General features: G+C 46.0%; 1 protein-coding gene and 1 long non-coding RNA gene across 10 annotated transcripts in view; one reads left to right on the top strand and one right to left on the bottom strand.

The window, feature by feature from the left end:
- Positions 1 to 21,426, top strand: part of LOC128932499 (uncharacterized) — a 160,575-nt gene extending 139,149 nt beyond the window's left edge. The window contains exon 3 of the long non-coding RNA XR_008482391.2: positions 21,279 to 21,426. This is a non-coding gene — a long non-coding RNA (uncharacterized LOC128932499). The remainder of the gene's footprint in view (positions 1 to 21,278) is intronic.
- The window catches only part of SLCO3A1 (solute carrier organic anion transporter family member 3A1), an 829,245-nt gene that overhangs the window by 4,547 nt on the left and 801,521 nt on the right, over positions 1 to 23,177 (bottom strand). For 7 of the 9 annotated variants that reach the window (XM_078326842.1, XM_078326843.1, XM_078326840.1 and 4 more), the window contains 3 exons: positions 21,423 to 21,598; positions 16,417 to 16,481; positions 1,929 to 5,070 (listed from right to left, as the gene is read on the bottom strand). In XM_078326842.1, the coding sequence (XP_078182968.1) occupies positions 4,691 to 5,070; positions 16,417 to 16,481; positions 21,423 to 21,598 (621 nt within the window). In that variant the 3' untranslated portion in view covers positions 1,929 to 4,690. Of the gene's footprint in view, positions 1 to 1,928; positions 5,071 to 16,416; positions 16,482 to 21,422; positions 21,599 to 23,177 lie in introns of those variants that run through there. The other 2 variants (XM_008998363.4, XM_078326845.1) reach the window with 1 other exon arrangement.

Raw genomic sequence — 23,177 nt, 5'->3', positions numbered from 1 at the left:
ATTTCTCACTTTAGGTTTTATAACCCTTGTTGTCTCTGCCATGATGACCAAGCACGCTGGGTTGTTGAAGCTACTGATGAGGCAGGTGTGTGTGTGTGTGTGTGTGTGTGTGTGTGTGTGAGTGTGTGCACGTGCAGTTAGGGTGGATTCCTCATGCTATTCTGGGCAACAGGCCCCATCAGAGGCATCCGAACAAAATATCTTCCCTGCATATTCCACCAGTGAGATTCTTCCAGTTTACTCTTGAGCAATGACAATACCCTAGGGGTGTGGGGTCCAAGGTGTGTCATTTAGGGCAGTTGACTCTAAGGGATTACGTTCTTGCAGCTGTTGGAAGAGTAGCAGTTTCAAGTGAGTTGAGCGAAGCAAGTGTAATGAAAAAGGAAGGAAGGGTAGAAAATGGATAAATACTGTATTTCAGTCTTGAACTAATTTTCCAGGTCACAGTTAATTTCACTAGCACCCTCTCTTGGAGAATTTGGCACCTCTTAGATATTTGAAGTAGATTTTAACCTAAGGGAAATAGCTTCTCAAGGGAAACATGGATCATGGTTGAGAGGAGGTCAGTCAGAGGAGAGTGGCAGAGCCCACTGGAGTAAGCAGGCCTCTGCCGTGTCTGGTACTTCCCTCTGGCTTCTGGCTGGATAGATAGTCAGGTAAGAAGAGCACCAGGCAGTGGCAGGTATTCTCCACCTGTTAGACTGAAAACACTGCTTGCATGGTTTCTTCCCTCATCTAAACCAAACCAAACCAAAGCAAATATTCAAGCAACAATAAAATACAGCAAAACTTCACCCTGCTGCCACAGAAGCTCATCCTGTCCATCTGGTCTTGACTGAATGATCAGATGCATTGACATCTACACATTGACTATAAGCTTAGCACTGCTGAGTAGGGCCTCTGGGATTCCTAGCGGGGCTTAGAACAGACCACACAGGTCTGGCAGGCATGGCTGGGTAGAGAAGAAACCAAACTTCCTAGACAGGAAGCAGCAGGCAGCAAGAAAACCAGCCCGGCAGGCAGACAGGGAGCCAGAAACTACTTTTCCTCGGAGGTTTCTCTCTTTTAGTACATGTATCTGTCTCCATTTTACATGTTCTTCAATGAATGACCTCCTCTGGAAGGTGTGAAAGAATATCCATTAGCAACCATGAGAGACTCTTTCTCCTGGGCAAATTCCTCGAGTGGTGTGACTACCATCCCAGGGACGGGCTGGTTGCCCTCGTGTGGAATGTTTCGGCAGGCTTTTCCAGTAGAAGGGCTGGGAAGCCTTGCCATAGTGTGAGTGAGGGGAAGCTGGAGGGCAATTACTGGACACAGGTCAGTGGAATCGGAGGACTGAAATGTACAGATGCCACTCAACCAACCTTTAAAAGTCAGCGCTAGGGCAAGCTATTCCATGATCAGATGGGGAAAAGGAAGGGATTTTTATGGAGGGGATGCTCCCTCCTGCTTGGAAGACGTTAGCAAATCTATCAAATGATTTCTTAGGAGCTCTTGGTTTCCAGTTATGATTTCACCTGTTAAGCGTTCCCAGCAAGCTCCTTGGGGGGACCATGAGAGGAGGCTATTCCTGCTCCTTCGTTAGCTGTGAGGAAAGCTGGCATGGCATGCTGTGGCCTTCTGGAGCCCTGTGTCCCTAGGGAGTCTGTATCCTCCTCTCAGCCAAGGCCTGACATCACACAGCCTCAGCTGAGAGAAGACAGCAAACCCCATCCCCGAGAGAGGCACTTTTGTAAAATGTGCTCACTTCATAGGAAGGAATGGTATTGGCTAAAAAACAAAAACAAAATCCAAGCCTTCCTGGTCTATACCTAGGAGTTACAAAGATCTGTCAGTTTCAGCAGAGGAGAGAGGCTTTTCATCCATCCCTGGGCACGTTCAACTAAGATGGTGTAAGAGTTGGTAGCAGAAGAGAGAGAACTCTAGCAGTCACTTTCTAGGTTTATTCCATCCCGTACATTTTTGTATTCTGTAAATCCAATGGAGACCTTACCAGGAAATCTTCATTCACTTGAAACCAAACAGATAATCAAGGGGCTGGATCTAGTGTTGTATGTACAATGCTTCTTCAGAGAACAAAAGGCAAATGAAAACTAGACTGAGGTTTCTGTTCTGTAGTATACAAGAAAAATTAAAACTTTAAAAGACGACACAACACAGTTCAGAGCCATCTTGCAACACGGGTCTTCAAATTTATACCCAATTGCTGATAAAACTCAGCCCCAGAGTTTTCTTCCTGCTATTCTAACATCTTTTTCACATTCATCCTAAAATCTTAAAAAAAAAATTCAAAATGCAAACAGTTTAAAAAACCTCTTTTTTTTCTTTTCCTCTGAAAGCAAATAGTTCCATAAAACACTAGGTCATAGGGCCTCAGTGTATGTGTACTGAGTTTGAAGGGCCAAGCAATAATCTCTAAGCGTGACCTATTAGCAATACATTTTTAAAACAAAAGCAAACCAAAAGCTGTACAGGCTCGTGTCAAAGCCTTAGGAACAACAGAACACACACATTTTATGAAGTGGTTGGAGAACCATCTCCCCTTTGCTAGTTAACGTACTGATGAGTGTCCCCATTTTCATCAGCAAAGACATACTAACACTAAGCAGATGAAAGGCCTGTCTTGGAAGCATCCTGCCCCAGGTAGCTGATCACGGTGGCCTCACATCACGACACAACTTTTCTTTTGGTCATTCTTGCGCAGTGCTTTCTCTAGATTTGGATTGTCACTCAAGCCTCTTCATTTGCAATGTTCATTAAAAATGTGGTGCAATACCCTCCCCACCCCCAACCGTTTTTTACCTCCTGATTCTTTTGTTAGCTTGTGGCTAAACTGCAAATGTGTCCAAAGTGAAAGAGCAGACCAACCAATCAACCTTTGAGTTCTTTTCTGGGGCCCTGAGTGTGACATGAACAAATGTCACTGAGGCAGCACGAGGGGTATGTCAGCTGAGCCCTTAGTTGGGTGTGAACGAGTGCGTGCCGTTACCTAAGCTCTGTCCCCTTATGGAAATGGCCATAGGAGACCACGTGTGCTGGTTGCAAGAGGTTTTCCCACGTGATTCTTACCCCAAATCATAACAGGTTCATTCTCTGAGGTTCAGCCACTTTCCAAACACACACAGACAAGGGTCTTAGTTCAAGACTGACCCTGAAAATGTCACTGGCATTTTCAAGCATTGGACATGTGATAGCTTCCAGGAGCTTGGGGGTCTATTCACTATCAGAGATGCTACAGACTGCGTAACAGCTTGTGCTGGGGAACTGTGCCTCTTTCCCATTGCACCCATACACACAAACCCACATCTAAGGGTGTCTCCTCCACAGGCTGAAAAGAAAGCCTCTTGGAATGTCAAGCATGAATATAAAAGGGCTTCCCATGACAGTGATCACTGAATCATGGTGAAGAAAGCTAACAGGCAAATTTGCAATTCATCACATTATCCCCTGTTGTCTCAAAAGTGATTCTTTGAAAGTCAGCCTGCATATACACTCTCTTTTTGAAGCATTTTTTTTCCTTCTTGTAACACATTGTATATTCTTGTTTTTGTAGAATATCCAAATGAGGATAAAATGATAAAAATTACAATAGGTTAATTGCATCCCTTGTATCACATATTTTTGGTGCATTAAAAAAGGAGAAAAAAAAGTAAAAGCAACCAGCATAATAAATCCGCCCTAGAGAACTGTGTTAATGACTGAAGGGTTAACACATATTTTAGAAGTAGTTAAAAATAGTATTAGAGGATTATACATACAACAGTCTGAAATTCATATGCATTGTGTGTTTTTTTCTTTTTAAAAGTGGCAAAATGTTTGGCAAATGTAAGCAAATGATTTGGACTGTGTTGGGTCTCACTGGCTCTGAGCCGGGTCAGTCACAGCCAGGTGAGGCCTACTGCTTCCTGAGGTCACTCTGTGGGGCTGGGGGAAGGTGGATGTCTGCCATGGGGAGGTGCTGGCCCTCCACCCGGCCCCCTCAGGCCCTCAGTCTTGAACATGGAAATGGAGCTGGTGAGAGGTGCCAATTACAAACTCCAGCCGGATCACCCATTAGCATCACTGAGAGAACTCTGGGGCCTTGAACCACAGGCAGACTGGGTGAGTCGTCTACACAGTGACCCATATTGCGAAAGTTAAGGAGAGGAGTGAGGCTTACACTCCTCTCACTTGTGCGCCTGCCCCCACCCCCATGTGGAGGAGGAGGGTGACACGGGGTGTGTCACTAGTGTTTAATCTGGCAATGTTTTCAACTTGGGGGTTTAAAAAATTTTTTATTTTAGTAAACTTTAAAAAAAAGTTTTCTGTTTTATATGTGTATGTATATCCGGAAATGTCCATCCTCCAAGCTGGCCACCACTGTTCCCTGAATTTGGCAGTGCCGGTTGCTTGCAGCTGTTGGCATCGCGAAAACTATGAGGTGCCTTCAAAGTAGACTCTGTGGCCCAGCCGCGCCAGTGGCCTCCAGGACCTCGCCACACAATCTCATTCTCTCCTTATTCTGAATCCTGTCTGGCTCTGATGCTGAGAAAAAGGACAAAGGCAGTGTGTCTGTCTGCATGTGTGTGTGTGTGTGTGTGTGCACATCTGTACCTCTGTGTGTGTGTGTTTTTTTTAGAAACTTTTTCTTTTTTTAAGAAAAATGACCCTTGGATTACTAATACAGAGTTCAGCCCTCCTTCAGTCACTATAAAACGGACTCCATGTTTTCACACCACTCATGGTCTTCCAGGTTATAGATAAACTTTGTCCTATGTGTCTGGTTTGCGGGCACAGGGTCCCTCCCCAGGTTGTCTAGGGTCAGAGTAGAGGCAAAGAACTCACTGGTGCTCAGCCCGCCCTCGTGGTTTTTGATGTAGCGTTTATAGTTTTTCCTCAGGCACTGCCACGTGGTGGTGTACAGGATGAAGGCGAAGGATTTGAGCGCGATGGCGATGCTGACGTACAGGTACCTGTAGACCACATTGTCGTAGAGGACGCATGCACCTTGCTCCCCACAGAACGTGCTCCAGAACAGGCAGGTGGAGTCGATGCCGGCCCCGAAGATGAGGGGTGGGGGGATGAAGCCTGTCACAGGGAAAAGAACATTAAGGTTCTGGCTCTTGTGGCTGGTGCGCCCCGGTTTCGGTCTCTGCTTAGCTTTTCTTATAGCACTGCTGGGCAAGTAAGACTGGCTCTGTGGCTCAAAGACACGCTCAGGAGGCAAAGTGCATGAGTTTGAGTCCCAGTTCTGCTTTGTTGTTATGGTACAAATCTGAGAAAGTTATTTAAGCTCTCTTGCCTTCGTTTCCTTATCTGCAAAATGGGGATGATGATAATACTACAGTCCTCACCAGACTGCTGTGAAGACTAACTTTACACACAAAAAGCATCGGCGGGGCGCAGTGGCTCATGCCTATAACCCCAGCACTTTGGGAGTCAGAGGTGGGCAGGTCACCTGAGATCAGGTGTTCGAGACCGGCCTGGCCAACATGGTGAAACCCCATCTCTACGAAAAAGATGGAAATTAGCCAGGCATGTTGGTGCACACCTGTAGTCCCAGCTACTTGGGAGGCCAAGGGAGGAGAATTGCTTGAATACTGGAGGCAGAGGTGCCAGTGAGTCAAGATCACACCACTGCACTCCAGCCTAGGCAACAGAGGGAGACTCCATCCCAAGAAAGGAAAGCATCTAGAATGGTGTGTACTGTGCCACTTTACTGTGGAGAGTGAGTGACAGCTGCTATTATCATCATCCTCTGCTAAGAGCCTGAGAAGGATTCCTAGTGTCAGTGAAGGAAGTGCGGCCTCACAGAGGGAACTGCAACGAAGTGGTGTACTGTGTATGGTGTTCTTTCGCATGGGGCTTTTAGGGCTGTGTGTTCTCGAGTGCAGGGACCAGATGCTGGACTTGAGTACATCTGTGTGTATACACATATAGTGTAAAATGAAAAATACCTGCAAATAGATGGACAACTTCCCTTCCCCTATATATTACCAGTGGGTAAGAATATTCCCAGCTCAGAAGGAGTCGGTAACCAGTTTTGAAACCCTCACAGTAGAGCATTTCTGGCACTAAAAACCAGTCACCAAAAATGGCAGATGAGATGAAAACCCTTCCTTCCCCTGCTCCTCTCTGTTTCTCTGCCTGCTGTTGTCACTGAGTTATCAGTCCTGGCTGCCCATGAGAATCTTCATCCAGGGTGTCCCATCCCAGACCAGTGAAATCAGAGCATTTTGTGTGCAGCCTGGTCCTCAGCACTTCAACATTCCCAGGTGATTCTGAGTGCAGGGAGGGAAGTACAGAGACATCCATACATGGGAAAGTGACAGATGAGTCACTAACACAAGTTAACTGTTCCTGAAAAACTGTCCCCTTGAGGCCAGAATAAGGTGCCAACCATCTTCAGTGACAGAATGCAGAAGAAGTCAACTCTGGAACTAGGCATGGCCATCTCTGAGATCCCAGGGCCCGCATCCCTCTATCCAGAGTGTTCCTTGCAGGCCCAGCCCTAGAGCATGTGAATTTCATTTTGTATTAAGGAAGGTCCCTCTGAGATTTTGATGAGATATAGACCCACAGCCCAGAAAAAGATACCTACCCACAAAATCAAACCCGTGTTTCAAGGGGTTCATGGATCCCTTTAGTCCATCCATGATTGCCAGCATAACAGCATGTGCATCATAAACACAGCTGCACCTCCAACCTGCGGGCTCTCCAAAGGCAGCCGGGGAGAGAGGCAAGGCTTAAGGAAGCAGTGCTACCCCCGGTTTTAATGCCAGGTGTGGAATTAGGGTAACACAGCCCCCTCTCACCCATCAGTGCTAATGAGCTTGGCAGAAGTCCAGGCTCTCTGGGCCAGGTGCCTCTGTACTTCTCCTTGGAACTCTCCACCTCCGCTGCTTGTTACCCCAAAGAGAAACCCCCAAAAAGGATTCTGGTTGAATCCTCATTAAACTTCCCAAGCAGCTCGACTGAATAAATAAGCTCTAAGCTCCAAATCTCACACAACCTGCTTTCTTCTTTCCAGCTGCCAGGTCAGGCTGTGGTCCTGCCGAATTGAAGCTCATATTCCCAGCACTCCCTGTGGTCCCAAAGGCTGCCCAGGTGTCTGAGCCCTTCCCACCAACCCTGTGTGTTCTCCCTGCCCCCTAACAAATACCTTTCTACATTTCACTGAAAAAGAGCCAACTGGAGGAACCGCCATGGCAACCACATAATCGAAACTAAGCTGTAAGCCACATTATTTACGTGAAAAATGAAGATCTTGAGCCCGTTTGTATTACAGATAGACCTAGGGATACAGGGAACTAATGCGGCCTGTGTCTGTGGCACAGTGGGACAAAGCAAATCCATTCACCTTTCTATCTCTGCATGGAGCATAACCATTATGTTGCGATTAGCTCCCAAATGCTCCTCCCTCCTCTTCCTCTGCCTCGTGACCTTTCTTGAGGTCATTTCACTTTGTCCCTGCCACCCGTCACCTCGCAATGGGGAGCCAAGGTTAGAGAGAACACCTCTAGTCAACGCTTTGCCAGGGGAAGGAACTGAGGGTACAGATGTCCCTTGCTCTAAAATGCATGGATTCTTGGATGCACATTCCAGGTCGGGGCAAATCAGGTCATATTTTAAGCACATCGAAGGAAATGTGCAACATTAACATTTGTTAAATCCAAAATCTCTAAAATAGCACTAGGTAACTCCTTCATGTACTTGGACCTGAGAATTGTTATAGTATTTGGTTGTCTTTCCCGTAGGACAGACCTCTATACGATAAAGATGGCAGTTACATCTTGCCTACTGTCAAGCTCTACTACCAGATGACAAAACCTTTAGACAGCAATCTGAAAGCTAAGTACTCAGGATGAGAGGATCGCATGAGCCGAGGAGGTCCAGCCTGCAGTGAGCCATGATCACACCACTGCAGTACAGCCTAGAAGACCAAATGAGATCCTGTCTCCAAAAAAAACAAACAAACAAAAAAACAAACCTCCTGAAGTTTTTCATGCTTTGCTCTCCTCAGTATTTTAGAGAGCATTTGTTGTAGAGAAGAAAGAACTTTTTTTTTTTTTTTTTTTGAGATGGAGTTTCGCTCTGTTGCCAGGCTGGAGTGCAGTGGTGTGATCTTGGCTCACTGTAACCTCTGCCTCCTGGGTTCAAGCAACCACACCCCGCTAAGTTGTGAATTTTCAGTAGAGACGGGATTTCACCATGTTGGCCAGCATGGTCTCGATCTTTGAGTGTCTGTTTCTTCATCTTTAAAATAGAGCGAATACCAGCTGCTTGGTAAGGGCTAATACTACACAAATGAGGTGCGTGTGAGTGTTCTGCAAGGGTCTGATCTTTCCATGTAACCAGAACTTTCACCACCTTATTCATGTTAGAGGGGGTTTGGCGTGATCTTTTAGAACGAACTCTAGGCTGAGTATGTTAAGTATAACCTTTATGACGTTCCGGTATACTTCTGAATCGTGAAAATACTGGTTTTCTTTTCCATCAGATTCATCTTCTCCATTTTATTCACTTACAATTCTTTCCCAAAGGGGAGCTCTAGCTATCAGGCCCTAAACTGCAGGTGTGCAGAGAATACTAGAGGAGAACCGACTGTCTTTTTTGTTAGAGGCCTCTGCCATTCAGAAACTCTCCTGATGAGTCCCAGAAGGGAGTCCCACCTTGATGACTCATTTTCTCCCCCAGCCCGGCATCCTTGTATGCTTATCACTCAGTTGGGCCCAAGAAAAACTCAGGCGGTCCCTGCAAGGAGCTGGTTCCCCACAGACGAACGGGAGACTCCTATAGTGTGAGTGTGGCAACTGGCAGTCATTAACTCCTCGCCACCCAGGACTGTATTGCATGATGCAATATATCCATTATGCATCCCCTCCCCTCCTGCCCCGCCTTAGTTCACATACATATACACTGAGAATCAGAGATATTTGTTCCAGATTCGATATTTCAAAACCCCAAGCCCAATAATCTCCTTCCTTCTAATTCAGAGTTTGTTGACTTGAGAAGACTTTAGAGCTCTTACTGGGGATTTCCAGGGATATGGAGAGTATTTTATTTACCCTTTTGCTAAGCTCCTGGAGTAACTGGCTTGTAGAAGCCTGGTTTTGAAGTGTGCAGAGGGTAAAACACACAGGGGGTCTGATCTTTGCCAAGCCCTTCCTTCTTTGGAGTTGCTAATACACAGAGAAGGCTGGGAGACTTATCTTGTAAACAAACTCAGTATTTCGGCAGACACCTGAGGCAGTACTAACAGATACTGCAACTGTCAGCAGGAAGAGCCTTTGGTCAGACAGGGAGTTCACATCCGGAGTTTTGGTGTTAGGGAAGAAATGTAAATGTATGAACCAGAGGCAGTTGATTTTGGATTCTAATTTTGCCACCTGGGAAGTGTGTGATTCACACAACTTTAGTGAATCTCAGTTTGCTGTTTATACAGTGGGCACAGTCATACTTTTGGGCAGAGCTTCCATAAGGATTCAATGGGACACCATTTGAGAAAGCTCTCCCAGGGTGCGATCTCCAAAAACGTGGTTCCCTCACTCTTGTTTGGCATTTGTCCTAAACCCTTTTGGGCAAGTGAAAATCTGTCCTCTCTTAAGTCACTGTCTCTAGAGAAAGAATTGCAGAAAACCTTTCAAGCTGTGACTCTCCACATCGACTTGGGAGGCTGAGGGAGGACAATCACTTGAACCTGGGAGGCAGAGGCTGCAGTGAGCCAAGATCATGCCACTGCACTCCAGCCTGGGTGACAGTGAGACTCCATCTTAAATTAAAAAAAAAATGCCCCACATCATACATCAGTTTTAGGGGATAATCAGGTGCATCCAAAAGGGGGGCCGGGCAGGTGTACTTGAGTGTCCCCTCTGGTTTTGAGCACCTTCACTCTGTTAAGTCCTTAGGTACAAGAAAGCTTGATGATGGTGGTGTATTTTAGTAACCATGTCTTTTGAAGAAATGCTCTCTTCCCTGGGGCCTGCAAGAGCCGTTGTCTCTTTATCTTCTTTTCTACCTGTGTCCTCTGGGCAGGAACTTGTGGATGAAGCAGGTGTTAAGAGCGTCCCATCACTGGGGCACTAGGAACCTACCGTGTGTGGAGGCGGATATGTGCAGGCTCAGTGCTGTTCCCGCTATTAGAGGGAAGATTAAAAGGACTAAATCTTACTTTTATACTCTGGCTTAAACTGCAGCTATATATATTTCAATGCATAAACTGCTGCACTGTTTAAGAAAACTGTCTCTGTTTTCCTAAAATCTATTAACAGAGATTAAACCTCAAGGTCTTATATCTTGGCTATTTAATTTACTCTCTTAGTTGAAGAGGCTGGGCCTACTTCTATTCCTTGGTCTAAACTTAAAAATTGAATTGAAAGGCTTTCGTAAGAAAAATAGGTTCAAATTCCTTTATGGGACAAAATGGAAGCTGAAAATCACTGCCATTTCCATTTAAAAAGATACCTATTTCTCTTCGGCATACCTGCCAAGATTTGATTTCACCATGGAATCTCTATTCAACCTGATGGAATTACATCTAACTGATGGCCAGCACCAGTTAGAGAGGGAGATGCTGAAAAGTGTATTCTCCTGAAAGGATTAATGAGTTCTCTGCCTATGCAATGCCAAGAAAGGTCTGGGCTGTTGACATCCGCAAGCACCTTCCACTGACACCTGACATTTACTTTTCTTAAACAGGAGCATCTAGTGGAGCTACTACGGGCTCCTTTCATTCCTGGACCCCTTGTTAATCTGTCAAGTGGTCAGGAAAGGCAGAGCTAGACTCAAGAGCAGGTGTGACTGATTGTGGAGGGCTGATTGCGAATACTGGATGTCACCTTAGCACAGCTAAGACATCAGGAGGTCAGGCGCACTGCTGACAGAACCGGGCCACATGGCTGGTGCCTAACATATGTTTGCCAAATGCACAATTAAAAGCATCGGCAAGTAGAAGGGGTCTTCCATGCATCCCACCCCTGTATCTCACTCCCTCCCACCTCTCACCTGGGGCGCCTGGGCATGCTGTGCTTACTTCTTCCACATCATCATTTAACACGTTCATTTCTCCGTTTGCCTATAAACTTCATACGCAAGACGATGCTCACAGCAGGACGTCAACAAATGTCTGACAAGCCACATCAGGAGTGTCTAGGATGTACTTTCCTAGAGTAATTCACGAATCGTTCCAGACCAAGGGCAGTCTGCTCAGGAATGATGCCTGCCTACAGGGATGCACCCCAAGGGCCTTCCCCATGCTTTTGACCAGGCAGGCATGCTGGAAAACTGAGGTAGGGTTAGTGTATGGAGAGTTTGTGGTGTTACTGTGGAAGCTAAGCCCATCCCTAATAATAATCCTGAGACACTTGATCCATTGTGTCTCTTACTTTATTCTATTAAAGGCTTAGAGGCTCCAACCTCAGCTTCATCTTGAGATTTTGTTGTTTCTCTTTTGCTTTCACTTAGGTCTGCTGGGTGGGGAGCCTCTGTAGATGCCGCCTCACTATGTGGCTCCCATCTGTCTTGGCCTTTTGAACCCACCGCATTGCTGGTAGCCAGCTTCTCACCTCAATGCTTTTGATGAGTTATCAGGCATCCCGCGACCTTATGCCCTGCTCACCGGCTGCTCTACCTCCAGCAAAATTCTGAATGTATGTTTACTCTGCCACCTGAAACCCTCATTCGCTCCACACTGGCAACTACTCAGCCAAGTATAATTTCTCCCCTTGGAAATCAAAGTCCTCTATAACTTTTCTAACCCCACATCTTCCCCACACTTGCCTCGTTCTCCTATCCTGGAGGCAGGATGTTGGCACCCACTTATCTGTATACACTGAGCAGCTCCTAGACAGCATCTTGGATGCAGAAGAATCTCTGTCCATGTTTGTTTCCACTAACTTAATTTGGTGTACCATCCTGAAATGCAATAGGCCCCAGGAGCAGGGAGTTTGCCCACAGCCTGGAGAGAAAAGCAGTGGCTAAGACACTAGTAGAAGAATAAAGCAGGATGGACTTGATTATACCAGGAATTCCGCCATGAGTAGATGGTTCTGTTTACTCTGAATGTACTGACCCTTCTTCTGGTCAGTGTCTTCCTCTCCTACTCACCTTCTGCCACTATACTGGATGACAGAACTTGTCCATGTGAGCCTTTCAATAACTCGTTCTCAGCATCGAGGATGTCTACCCCTGGGCTGTGTCATTGGTCAGAATTTCTCCACTTCCATAATGAGGCTCTGGCCACAGCCTCTACTTCTCTTTTTCCATTATTGATGACAACTCATGTTTACAGTTCTGGGATCTTTGTCCTCTCTCCTCTGTCCCATCTCAGCCCCTTTGATCATCATCCTCAGCTTTTTTAGTCCACTCTTCTGTCGCCACGCCTGCCACACTCCTGCTTCTGCTCCAGGGTGCTGGGGCCACTCCCAGCGCTACACTGACCAGTGCCTCTGCAGGCCCTGCCCTGGCGCTTTCTACCAACTCCTTGCCGTTGGCGTGTAAAGCAACAAGGGAGGCCAATCTTACATCCATTTTTAGCTCCTGCCCTCTTCACTTACAGCCAAGTGTCTGGAAAGAGGGTCATCTCATGCCCCATCCCACTTTCTCACTCTGACCCATGAGGGTGGTGCATCAAAGACGGCCCCCTCATTGTCCAGTATGGCGACTTACAGGAAAACTAGTACAAATAAGTAGTCTACAGCAGCCGCATTTCAAGTGTGCAGTAGCACCTGTGGTACAGACAGAGAACATTTCTATCACCACGGCGAGTTCCACTGGAGGGTGCTGGTCCACAACACTCCCAGCTTGCTCCACATCCTTTCTCCTCTCCCATAAATGATTCCTGTGTTCACCGCATGACCCAAGCCTTTCTTAGGAGTGGGCACTCCGAGTTCCCCTTTCTGAGACTCCAGTCCTTATGCTTCCCCTCAGAGAATAACGAAGCTTCCTCCTCGTGTTTCTCAACCCTACCCTCTCCCCATCCTGAAAGCACCATCTCAGCACGAGCCTCCGTCACTCACTCCATTACAGCAACCTCTCCAGCTATGTTCTCATTCTCCACATGGCAGACAAGCCCTTTCTGAAATACACAGCGGATCCTGCCACTCTCTGGTTAAAGCCCATCTACAACTTTCATTTGCCTTAGAGATAAAGATCAAACTCACCAACAGGGCAGAAGCCCTTCCTTACCAACTTCCTGATCGACTACCCTCTCCAGATCCATCTTCTGCTGTCCCCCTTTCCCCCAGTCTGGACACCCAAACATGCTGGAACCTTTGTTCAGCCCCAGGCTTTTACCCCTTAAGTCCTTCTCCCTGCTCATCCGTATGACTCTTATTCCTCCAGGGCTGACCACGGACATCACATCCTTCTCAAACCCACTACTCCCATCCCAAGGCGAGATGAGGAGGCCATTCTACAGATTCCTGTTGCACCTCTGCCGATGCCATCAGGAATGTTGTCACCTTCCCCTGTGATGTCCCCATCGTATCCCCATTACCCTTGCAAGGCCAGCACAAAAGCTGACAGTGTCAGAGAATCTGGTGTCTTCGCCAGCCTTTCATTAACAGTAATGGTGGTTCATCTTACTGGGGGCTGCAAGAAAGGGAATTAGGCCAAATGCTAAGACTTCTTCCATGAGCTGCTTTTAATTAAAACATGAGGCTGTGTCATATTCTTCTAGAGTAGGGTTTTCCAGTCTCTAATTTAAGACTCATAATGGGCAATAAAATCAATAGAGTGGGTCATGACCAACTTTTTTAAAAGCATGGAATAGACTATAATAGAAAATGTCAGAGCGTGTCATGCCTATTACAGTGAGTATTTTTTCTGTTTCTGCAGTATCTAGGCATAGGCTTGTGCATACTGGGCCATAACGCAAAACTTGCCGTCTCTTGCTCTAGATGATAGCTGCAGAAGTTGAAAGACACTATTCTAGGTAATACCTGGTTGATTATTCCTGGGGCAGACATGCAAATAGTGAAATTGCTTTACAGCAGTATATGATGCTTCTAACAGCAAAATATGATTCATAATGTGCACTTGTTTCCAATGGTCCTGTAATTTTCATTAACTTTTCAGAAACGTCTTGCACTTTTTTTTTTTCATCTTATGCTACCAAAAAAACGTTCTAGGGCCGGGCGCGGTGGCTCAAGCCTGTAATCCCAGCACTTTGGGAGGCCGAGGCGGGTGGATCACGAGGTTGAGAGATCGAGACCAACCTGGTCAACATGGTAACACCCCGTCTCTACTAAAAATACAAAAAATTAGCTGGGCATGGTGGCGCATGCCTGTGATCCCAGCTACTCGGGAGGCTGAGGCAGGAGAATTGCCTGAACCCAGGAGGCGGAGATTGCGGTGAGCCGAGATCGCGCCATTGCACTCCAGCCTGGGTAACAAGAGCGAAACTCCGTCTCAAAAAAAAAAAAATGTTCTGCCAGTTGCGTTGAGTCCTTAGTATCTGTCTAGAGGTGCGGAGACCTCCACAGCAACTCCACAGATTAGGACGGTGAGCTCTTACCTTCCCTGGCCAGCCCCGGAGGATGCATAAGGACAGAGCTGAGGTCACTTCCCTGGGGATGGTCCATGGCTTAGAACACAGTAGCTTTTCCATAAATGTTAGCTTCTTGAACAAATGCGTATGTGGAATGGCTTTACCATTTGCAGAAATAAGGGTCCCAATGTGCTAGTTGATATTACACATCGACTTATCGATCCGCCCCACAAGGCAGTGAGCATAGGGGTGTGATGATGTATGCAGATAGTACCCTCCCAATAATAGAAAAAACTCAGCACAAAGGTAACTCTGCCTTGGTAGTTCTGCAAGCTACTGCAGCTTCCCAGGAAGGCCCAAGTGCTTTCCTTTGCTGAACTTGTTTTACTTCTGCATCTTCACACCTGGAACATTTCTATTTTCCATGACTTAGATGTAAGACAATGCCATTGGAATAATGAAGGTACCTCCTCCTATTTCTCAACCCTACCCTCTCTCCATCCTGGGAGCACCATCTCAGCATGAGCCTCATATATACCAAGAAACATAGACTGAGAGTGGTTGAGAGCATTCTGAGGTCTTCTCCCAGGCACAGAGGGAATGATCACAGGTTGATGGGAAGTTTTTGATTTGGGGAAGGGAGGTGAGGAGAGACATGTGCTATGTATTGGCCGTTCCTTAGGGAGGGCCTTAATGGATCTAAAGGCTAATATTTTTCTTTTGTATATCACTATATAAAAATTAATCTCATAAAAGTAATAGACATTTCATTCAAAACTTTACAACAAATTTAGAAAATATTTGTAACCTTATTACTCAAATAGTAAAACGATTTTGGCATCATTTGCCGTATTTTTCTGTTTATGTATATATTTAAAATATTTGAGTATTTATCATATTTCAGACCTCTTTTTTTCCCTTCCACACATCACATGTCCTTTCTAAGTCTATGCTTTTCTTTCCAGAATTTTAGAGGGGAACATAAATCCTGCTGCGATTATAGACCATAACCGATTTAACTAATTGCCTGCTGTTGTGCTTTTGGGTAGCTGCCAGTTTTCCTTTTTTTTTTTTTACAAACATTTCTATGACTAGGTATTTGTGCTTATCCACAATTATAGCCTTCGAATGAGGAATGTTATTTCTACTGTAAAAATACAGGTCAGCCTGTTTTTCTTTATACATTCAGATGTCATTTAAAGTCCACCGGGGAAGATGACTGTCCTACTATTCAAGGAAACAGTTATCTTCATCTTAGCCTTAACCACAGAATGCTCATAAAGCAACAGTGTGGTCTGGCAAGAGAGAGGCAGGCACAACTGGGAACTGGGCCCAGCCAGTGCACAGGAAGGACCCTGGGTGAACCATGGACTTCCTCATCTTCCTTTGGCCTATCTTAAAAACGAGAGGGTTGGACTTGATTCCTTCTTTCCATACCAAATCTTGAAACATGGGCCCTACATAAGCGTGAAGGTCACGTTTGCCCCATCCCAGAAACTCAAGGTAAACAAACTAAGTCAGTTTGGAAAAATTTAAAGGATGCAAACTTTCCCTTTTCAAGGCATTGTGAGAAACGCCTCTTTCTCCCAGCTGGCGGCCCCATAAATGAAGCATTTCACAAGCTGCTCATGGCTTGCTTAATGAGGATGCCAAATTACACCGCCAGATTTTTTCCCCCTTTGGTGCCATCACTTTTCTTCCTCATGCCGATGAGAATTCAGGGTGGCGTGAAGAGAAGAGTTGGTATAAATGAGAACTTCGTGCTATCCGTGCAGGACCTGAGTTTATCTCTGAGCATTATTTTCAGACTTAATATTTCTCGTTTCCTAATAATTAAACTTCAAAGGAAAAAAGAGACAGACCCAGGAAATGGGATAATTTCACTGATATTTACTCACCTAGTAATAAGCATCCAATTCGTTATTGAGGAAATAGAGAATACGTACCTAACAAACGAAGGAGGAGAAAAAGAACTCCCAAGGCGTAAGACTTGAGTTCAGGGCTGACTGTCCTACATGCAAAGAGATGAAGAGGGAAAGAAAACAGATTTTGATCACTCCCCTGTAATTAACAGACCCCAGAGTCATTTGCTGCTGTCCACGAGAGCTCTGATTTAGAAAATTACTAATTGCGTCTTCTCTTTTTTTTTTTTTTTTTTGGTTTCCCTGTCTAAAGTCTGAAAAATTACCGCTACTGTGGTGCCAAGAAAGTTTAGGAATTTAACAGTGTTTTTTAATAACTGGAGCTCACCTTGTCATTCGAAGGATAGAATGCAAATTTGGACATAAAAGACATGCTGGTTTTGCTGAGACCAGGAAGCATCTAAGTTGGTGGGGTACATGTATGGGGGAGAAACGTCAACGTAGAAAATAATCCCCCTTATGCTTCACAAACAGGCTGACACCGTGAACATCTTTCCCATTCTCCAGTCATTGTGTGAAATCCACCAGGCTAGCATGGTTTGACCCCCTAGAGGGACCATTTGGGAAATAAGCCACTTAGCATGTTTCAGCACTGTGATGGTTAATACTGAGTCAACTTGATGGAGGGATGCAAAGTATTGATCTTGGGTGTGTCTGTGAGGGTGTTGCCAAAGGAGATTAACATTTGATCTTGTGGGCTGGGAATGGCAGCATCTAATCAGCTGCCAGTGCAGGTAGATACAAAGCAGGCAGAAAAGTGTGAAAAGACCAGACAGGTCTAGTCTACCCGCCTGCGTCTTTCTCCCGCGCTGGACCCTTCCTGCTCTCAAACATCAGATTCCAAGTTCTTCAGTTTCGGGACTCAGACTGACTTTCCTGTTCCACAGCTTGCAGACAGCCTATTGTGGAACCTTGGTGATTGTGTGAGTGATTAGATACAATAAGATCTCTCTCTCACACTTCTGTACCTCTAGAGAACCCTAATACAAGCACCTTTTAAATTGGAAAGGTATCTTCATCTAATTACAGGTTTTTGTTTCAAAGTGATCGAATCTCCCTGGCCTTGGGTTCCTCAGAATAGTCCCTTGGAATGATGTTTTATACATTTTCCAGAACATTTCCAGAGTGTAACATTTTCTGGGATGGGATAGTAGAGAGAAGTTTGGAAACTGACCAATTTCAGGCAGATGGGTCCATACAGCTGATAACACAGCCTCCTTCGTAGTACCTCCTACTTATGTAGCTGGTATTTCTTCAACACTTGGCTTCTGTCCTGGGGCCAAAGGCTATTTGTGTCTTATTTATTATCATTACCTCAACCCCAGCACTATGTGTGGTGCCCAGCATGTGCTATGTGACAGTGTGAGTGGGTAGCCATTTCTTGGCTTGGTGATGAAGGTATGTGAAGGGAAAGACAGTTGACTGACCACATGCATATGTGCTTCAGGTCATCCTGAATACCAGTGCCAAAGAACCTTCCTCTCATCTGTCCCCATCATGGGTCCCTAGGGGAGAGGGGAAAGGAATCACATGTCTATGCTCCCTGGAAGGACCTGGCTAGGTGTAGAAGCAGTCCAGTATGGCTCAAAGAGCCATGAGATGCAAGGAGGGCCTAGAAATCAGTTTCGTACAAAATAAACATTAATAACAAAGTTACGAACAGGCTATCCAGTACACAGGATATTTAAGCTATCTATGGACTTGGCTAGAATACCGTTCTTAAATGATCTCAGAGGTCATTCATCCAGCCATCCAACGAGCTACCACTTGGTTTGAGTCTCAGGTGGGCATGTCTTTGGTTTCTTGGTATGACAAACTCAGTAACAATTCAAAAAAGATGTGTCCTCTACAAATTCACACGTTAAAACCTAACCCTTAAGGTAATGCTGGGGCCTTTGGAAGGTGATTATTAGGTCATGAGGACTCGTGCTTTTGTGAATAGGTCCAGTGCCCTTAGAAAGGATACCCCAGAAAGTTACCTCACCTTTCTATGTCAGGGCATGGCAGCAAGGCACATCTCTGAACCAGGACACCAGCCCTCACCAGACAGCACGCCTGCTGCCACCTTGATCTTGAATGCCCTGGTTTTCAGAACCAACAGAAATAAGTGCCTTTTGTGTAGAAGCCACTGCGTCTAAGTATTTTGTTACAGCAGGCTGAATGAATGAAGACATTGGCATTTTTACAGTCTTGGCCCCCATTTCTAAGATTCTCATGGAAAACACATCTCTTAATTATAAAGAGGAGACTACAGGTAAGTCATCCCAGGGCAGCAGGTCATGACTTTCATGAGTGATGGGGGCGTGACTCTGCTAAGATACCAGTACAAAGTCCAGGTGAAGTCCAGTGCCTCTGGACAGAAACAGTCAGTACTCTAGAATGTGCACGTCCCAGAATCCAAGTTCTTCAAGGATATTATCGGCTCCGTGGCTCCAGTTTTTACACTGTGATTTAGACGCATAAATAGAGGCAAATTCTCCTTATCATGAAAGCACTCCGGTATAATGAGCCAGAATATTCATCACCTGAAATTTGATTTCCTTTGAGCTATCATGTCACGACGAACAAAGTGAGCAAGGTGCTAAGATCTCCCTTCACATCCTCTTGGGAAACTGGTTTCTATGGGAAGAGGAATCCTTTCTGGCTTTAGTGATGAAGGAGCAGAGAGGGCTCTGTGCGAACGCTATTGAAAGTTCTGGACAACACTGGGGAGGGAGTCTTAACTTTCCATGTAAGCTCTGTGACCTTGAGAACACCACTTAATTACTCTCCGAGCCCAGTGTGGGGCCTAAGGCTGAGCATCAGGTTTTAACCTCACTTCCAGACATTCTGAGCACTGCTGTTGGTGGGATTGTCCTGTCTGGCATGGGGCAAGGGCTAGGGCACATCTTTGCCCCTGTGTCAGCCTGGGACATCTGTGATGGCAAATCAGACCAGGAAGGTGAAGCGATAAAGCTGCGTCTGTGCATAGCGTGTACTTGCAGCACAGCGTGGGGTTGGTTATAAGCTTAGGCCATTCAGGCCATCTGCAGCTGATTAATTTAGAGGGAATCAAATATTTCCAGCAAAGCTCCAGGAGCTGTTTATCAAGCTGAGATTGGGAAGTGATTAAGAATTTCAACAAACTTTCCATGCTTGGTGGTCACCACTAGTGAGTGTGCAGAGGCCGGGTTTTTGCAGGGGAGTTGGTGGGGGTAGTGCGTAAAGGCCTAGCCATTTTTCATGCTTCTTGGTGCCTTTGGTGTATGGATATCACAATATAATTTCACGAGAATGTCTAATAATGAAACATAAACTCATAAGGCAGCCACCTAAACCCTGTACATGAGATCTGATGGCTTTTGTCCAAATGCATATGATACATAATCATCCTCTCTAAATACTTTTAAATTCAATAGTTCATTTCATAAACACTTTCACATTCTTAAGAATGTTCATTATTCCATGGAACTGCAGTGCCACAATTGAACTCACTATTTCAATTCAGGTTTTCTGCTATTATAGTTAACGTTGTAATAAAAATCTGTCTGCATTGAGCTTTTTCTTTTTCTTGTAGAGAATTATTTTCTTAAGATAAATGGCAGGGGTATTTATGCATATTTACTGCATAAAAGAGTCTGAATAATTTTATGGCTCCTGACTGACTGGCACATTGCTTTTGCGAAAGGCATGATGGGCTTTTCCCATGTCATCAGCAATTGGTAATTTTGCCAGTTCTGCTTCAGCCTTGTAACCACTGGGTGTCTTTGTAAGTATCAAATGGCAATTTGCTATTGTCGCCTTAATGCTGTACACATTCACAAGGCCTTGCTAATGACCTTCGAGGTAACATTAAAAATCCTCTTCCTTGGGCATTCGTAACACAAAGTGAGAGGAAGAGAAAAGCTGGATAAACTAGAGGTGAGGTGTGTGGACACTGGGTACTCCACGAGTTTCGTTCCTACTTTTCTATCTCACCCTTGCTATGGAATCTGCATCCTAATAAGGCAAGCCTTTTTTTTTCCCCCCCCCCAAAACAGTGTCTTGCTGTGTCACCCAGGCTGGAGTGCAGTGGCATGATCTCAGCTCACTGAAACTTCCACTTCCTGGGTTCAAGCAATTTTCCTGCTTCTGCCTCTGAAGTAGCTGGGATTACAGGTGTGTGCCACCATGCCCTGCTAATTTTTGTATTTTTTTTTTTTTGTACAGATGAGGTTTTGTCACGTTGGCCAGACTAATTTCAAACTCCTGACCTCAAGTGATCCTCCCACCTTGGCCTCCCAAAGTGCTGGGATTACAGGCATGAGCCACCACGCCCAGCTGGTGAGTCTTTGTGTAGCGTGCCTTCCCCTGATTCAGATGAGGGGCAGGTATGTGTCAGCTCACTTCTGGGTTCCACAACTCTGCAAATGATAAAAGTGACTCAGAATATTACTAATGGCTCATCTTTGAGGCACCTCACCTGTGCCCAGGACAGGTAACGACAGAATTTCAGTTGGCTGTCTCCAACGACCTCTTTGTACAAGAATGGCCACTGCCCAGCTGCCGTGAGCCCCGCTGCACGAGATCCCTCACATCTCCACTGGGTTTGCACACACAGTGGGTCCTGCCCCACTGCAGGAGGCAGGCAGGATTGGTCGTATCAGTCCCAGTTACAGATTCAGAAGCAAGTCTCAGAGGAAATGTGCCCACGGTCATATGGCTAAGCAGTGGCGGGGGCTGGGCACTGAGGCCATTTTCATTTTCCTCCAACAAGGCTGCATCCTGCAAGGATCAATGCAGAATCCTTTTGAAAATTGCCTGCAGGGTCTATTTCTGGGAGAACAAGAAAGTACCCTCTTCTCCCCTCTGCCCTACCTTCTTCTCTTGGTGGGAGGCCCCTATCAAACCTAATTGATTTCTATTAGCCTAGAGAAGCCACAATCCTTGCTGAGGCCCTAGCTCGCCTGGCTGGGGGGAAGATTCCTATGGCATTGGAAGCTCTCGTCCCCGGGAGACCTGCAGAACACCTGGTGGAAAGGAGGAGAGGTGGGGCCATGCCAACGGCTTACCTGATGAGGATGATGACAGAGGGCGTCTGCGCCATGGCACCGATCAGGCTGCAGATACACATCACACACAGGAAGGTGAGGAAGGCCTCTTGGCATCCGGGACTGGGGCATTTTCCGGGAACTACGGTCGCGTTCTCAGCAGGGACAGTGGTGAGGCATGCACAGCCCGTGAGATTCTGAAAGGGAAGTGTTCAGCCCTTTTATCTGGGGGTATGTCCAGTTTGCAAAGGCAAGGCCATCCATCAGCAGAATCCGTCACATTCTAATCACACATTCTGTGGCATTCCATTAATTAGGGCTGAATTAATGAGTTAGTTAGCTTTTTTAAGGAGGCTGCAAAATACACGCAAATACAGGAATATTTATGGGGAGGAGAGCTGATTTCTCTGTCTCTTGTGTTTCATTTCCATTCTCAAGAATCCCTCAGTAAGCTGTACCATAGACAAATGCATCCCCCCAACACAATTAGAGAGGAAACTGTGCTTCCACAATATGATAAAACATTGCCAAATTAACACTGTAATTACTGGCCAATTTGTCCTCTCTTTTATGCAGTTATAATTACCCTGAAGTGTATTAAAAGAAGTAAATCAGGTAACCCGAATATTGTTGCTGGTTCAGTGCTCAATATGGTACTTGGAACAAAGGCTGCATGCTGTCACGCGTGAAGTCACTGCGTCTGCAAGGCTGGGCAAGAGGTAGCTGATGGAAAGTTCTCTGGAGGCTGAGGAAGCAAAGAGGGCTAAGAGATGCAGGTGCCTGGGGCAGCTCGTGGGGAGCAGAGCTAAAACCCGATGAGATACATTTATTAATATATGATCAGAGAGAAGAAAGAAAAGCAACTGCATTTCATTTGATCTTCCAGGTAGATTCTAGCTCAGCTACCTATTCCCAGGCAGGGTCCTCTCTCCTGCTCACTCCAGGAATTTCTGCTGGCAACGGGGGGAGGAGCAGGGGCTGGGAGAGGCAGTGCCCAGTGCCAAGCCAATTAAGGTTCCATAATAATAGTGCAGAGGCCTTTAATGAATACAAAGTGAAAACAATCATAAATGATTCATTGCTTCTCCTTCCAGGACTGCTGGGCTTTCAGAGCACATGCCCAGGTAAATTCTCCTGAGGGTCAAAGAAATCCCCTCTGCTTTTACAATTCTCCTCCTCTGGTCCTCCCCCAGTTCCTCATCTATTCCTCCCCCCACAGAACATAGAGATACGGCTTTTCTTATGCCATTAAGCTACACAGGAAAGTGTTTATGTGCCCCGAACCCCAACAGGGCCTATCTGTATAGCTGTGCACCCCGCAGGAGCTTTTATCCACAGGGAAGGAATGGGGGCATACCTTGTATGCTGGGGCTCTGCCCTTCCCCCTGTCTGCCCAGAGCAGGTGCCTTTGTGAAAGTGGTTCAATTAGGGTACCCAGGGACAGAAGATCCTGAGGCCCTGCCCCTCTGTGCCTTTTTACATACCTCTGCCTGGAGACTATTCAGCTCTTTTTCAAAACCCAGCTCTGATACCTCCTCCCTTCTCAGAGTCTCAGCCAGCTGGGCACATCCCAGCCCACTTGGCCCTCTTCAAGCGTCATTCCATCCCCTCTACAGAGACCTTTACCTGCCTCCTGGAGGGGACAAGACCTATGTCTCTTGGATTCTTTCCCAAGCATCTTTTCCTAGCACAGAGCTGAGGCTCACTGGATGAAACTAAGCAGACGGCTTTAGAATGCACATGAAAACGAACCTTTCTCACTTGTAGTAGGAAGCA

The sequence above is a fragment of the Callithrix jacchus genome, chromosome 6, assembly GCF_049354715.1.
Source record: "Callithrix jacchus isolate 240 chromosome 6, calJac240_pri, whole genome shotgun sequence".
Classification (NCBI taxonomy): domain Eukaryota; kingdom Metazoa; phylum Chordata; class Mammalia; order Primates; family Cebidae; genus Callithrix; species Callithrix jacchus.
The sequence above is the reverse complement of the archived record's forward strand: the minus strand, read 5'-3'. Positions and strand labels throughout refer to the sequence as shown.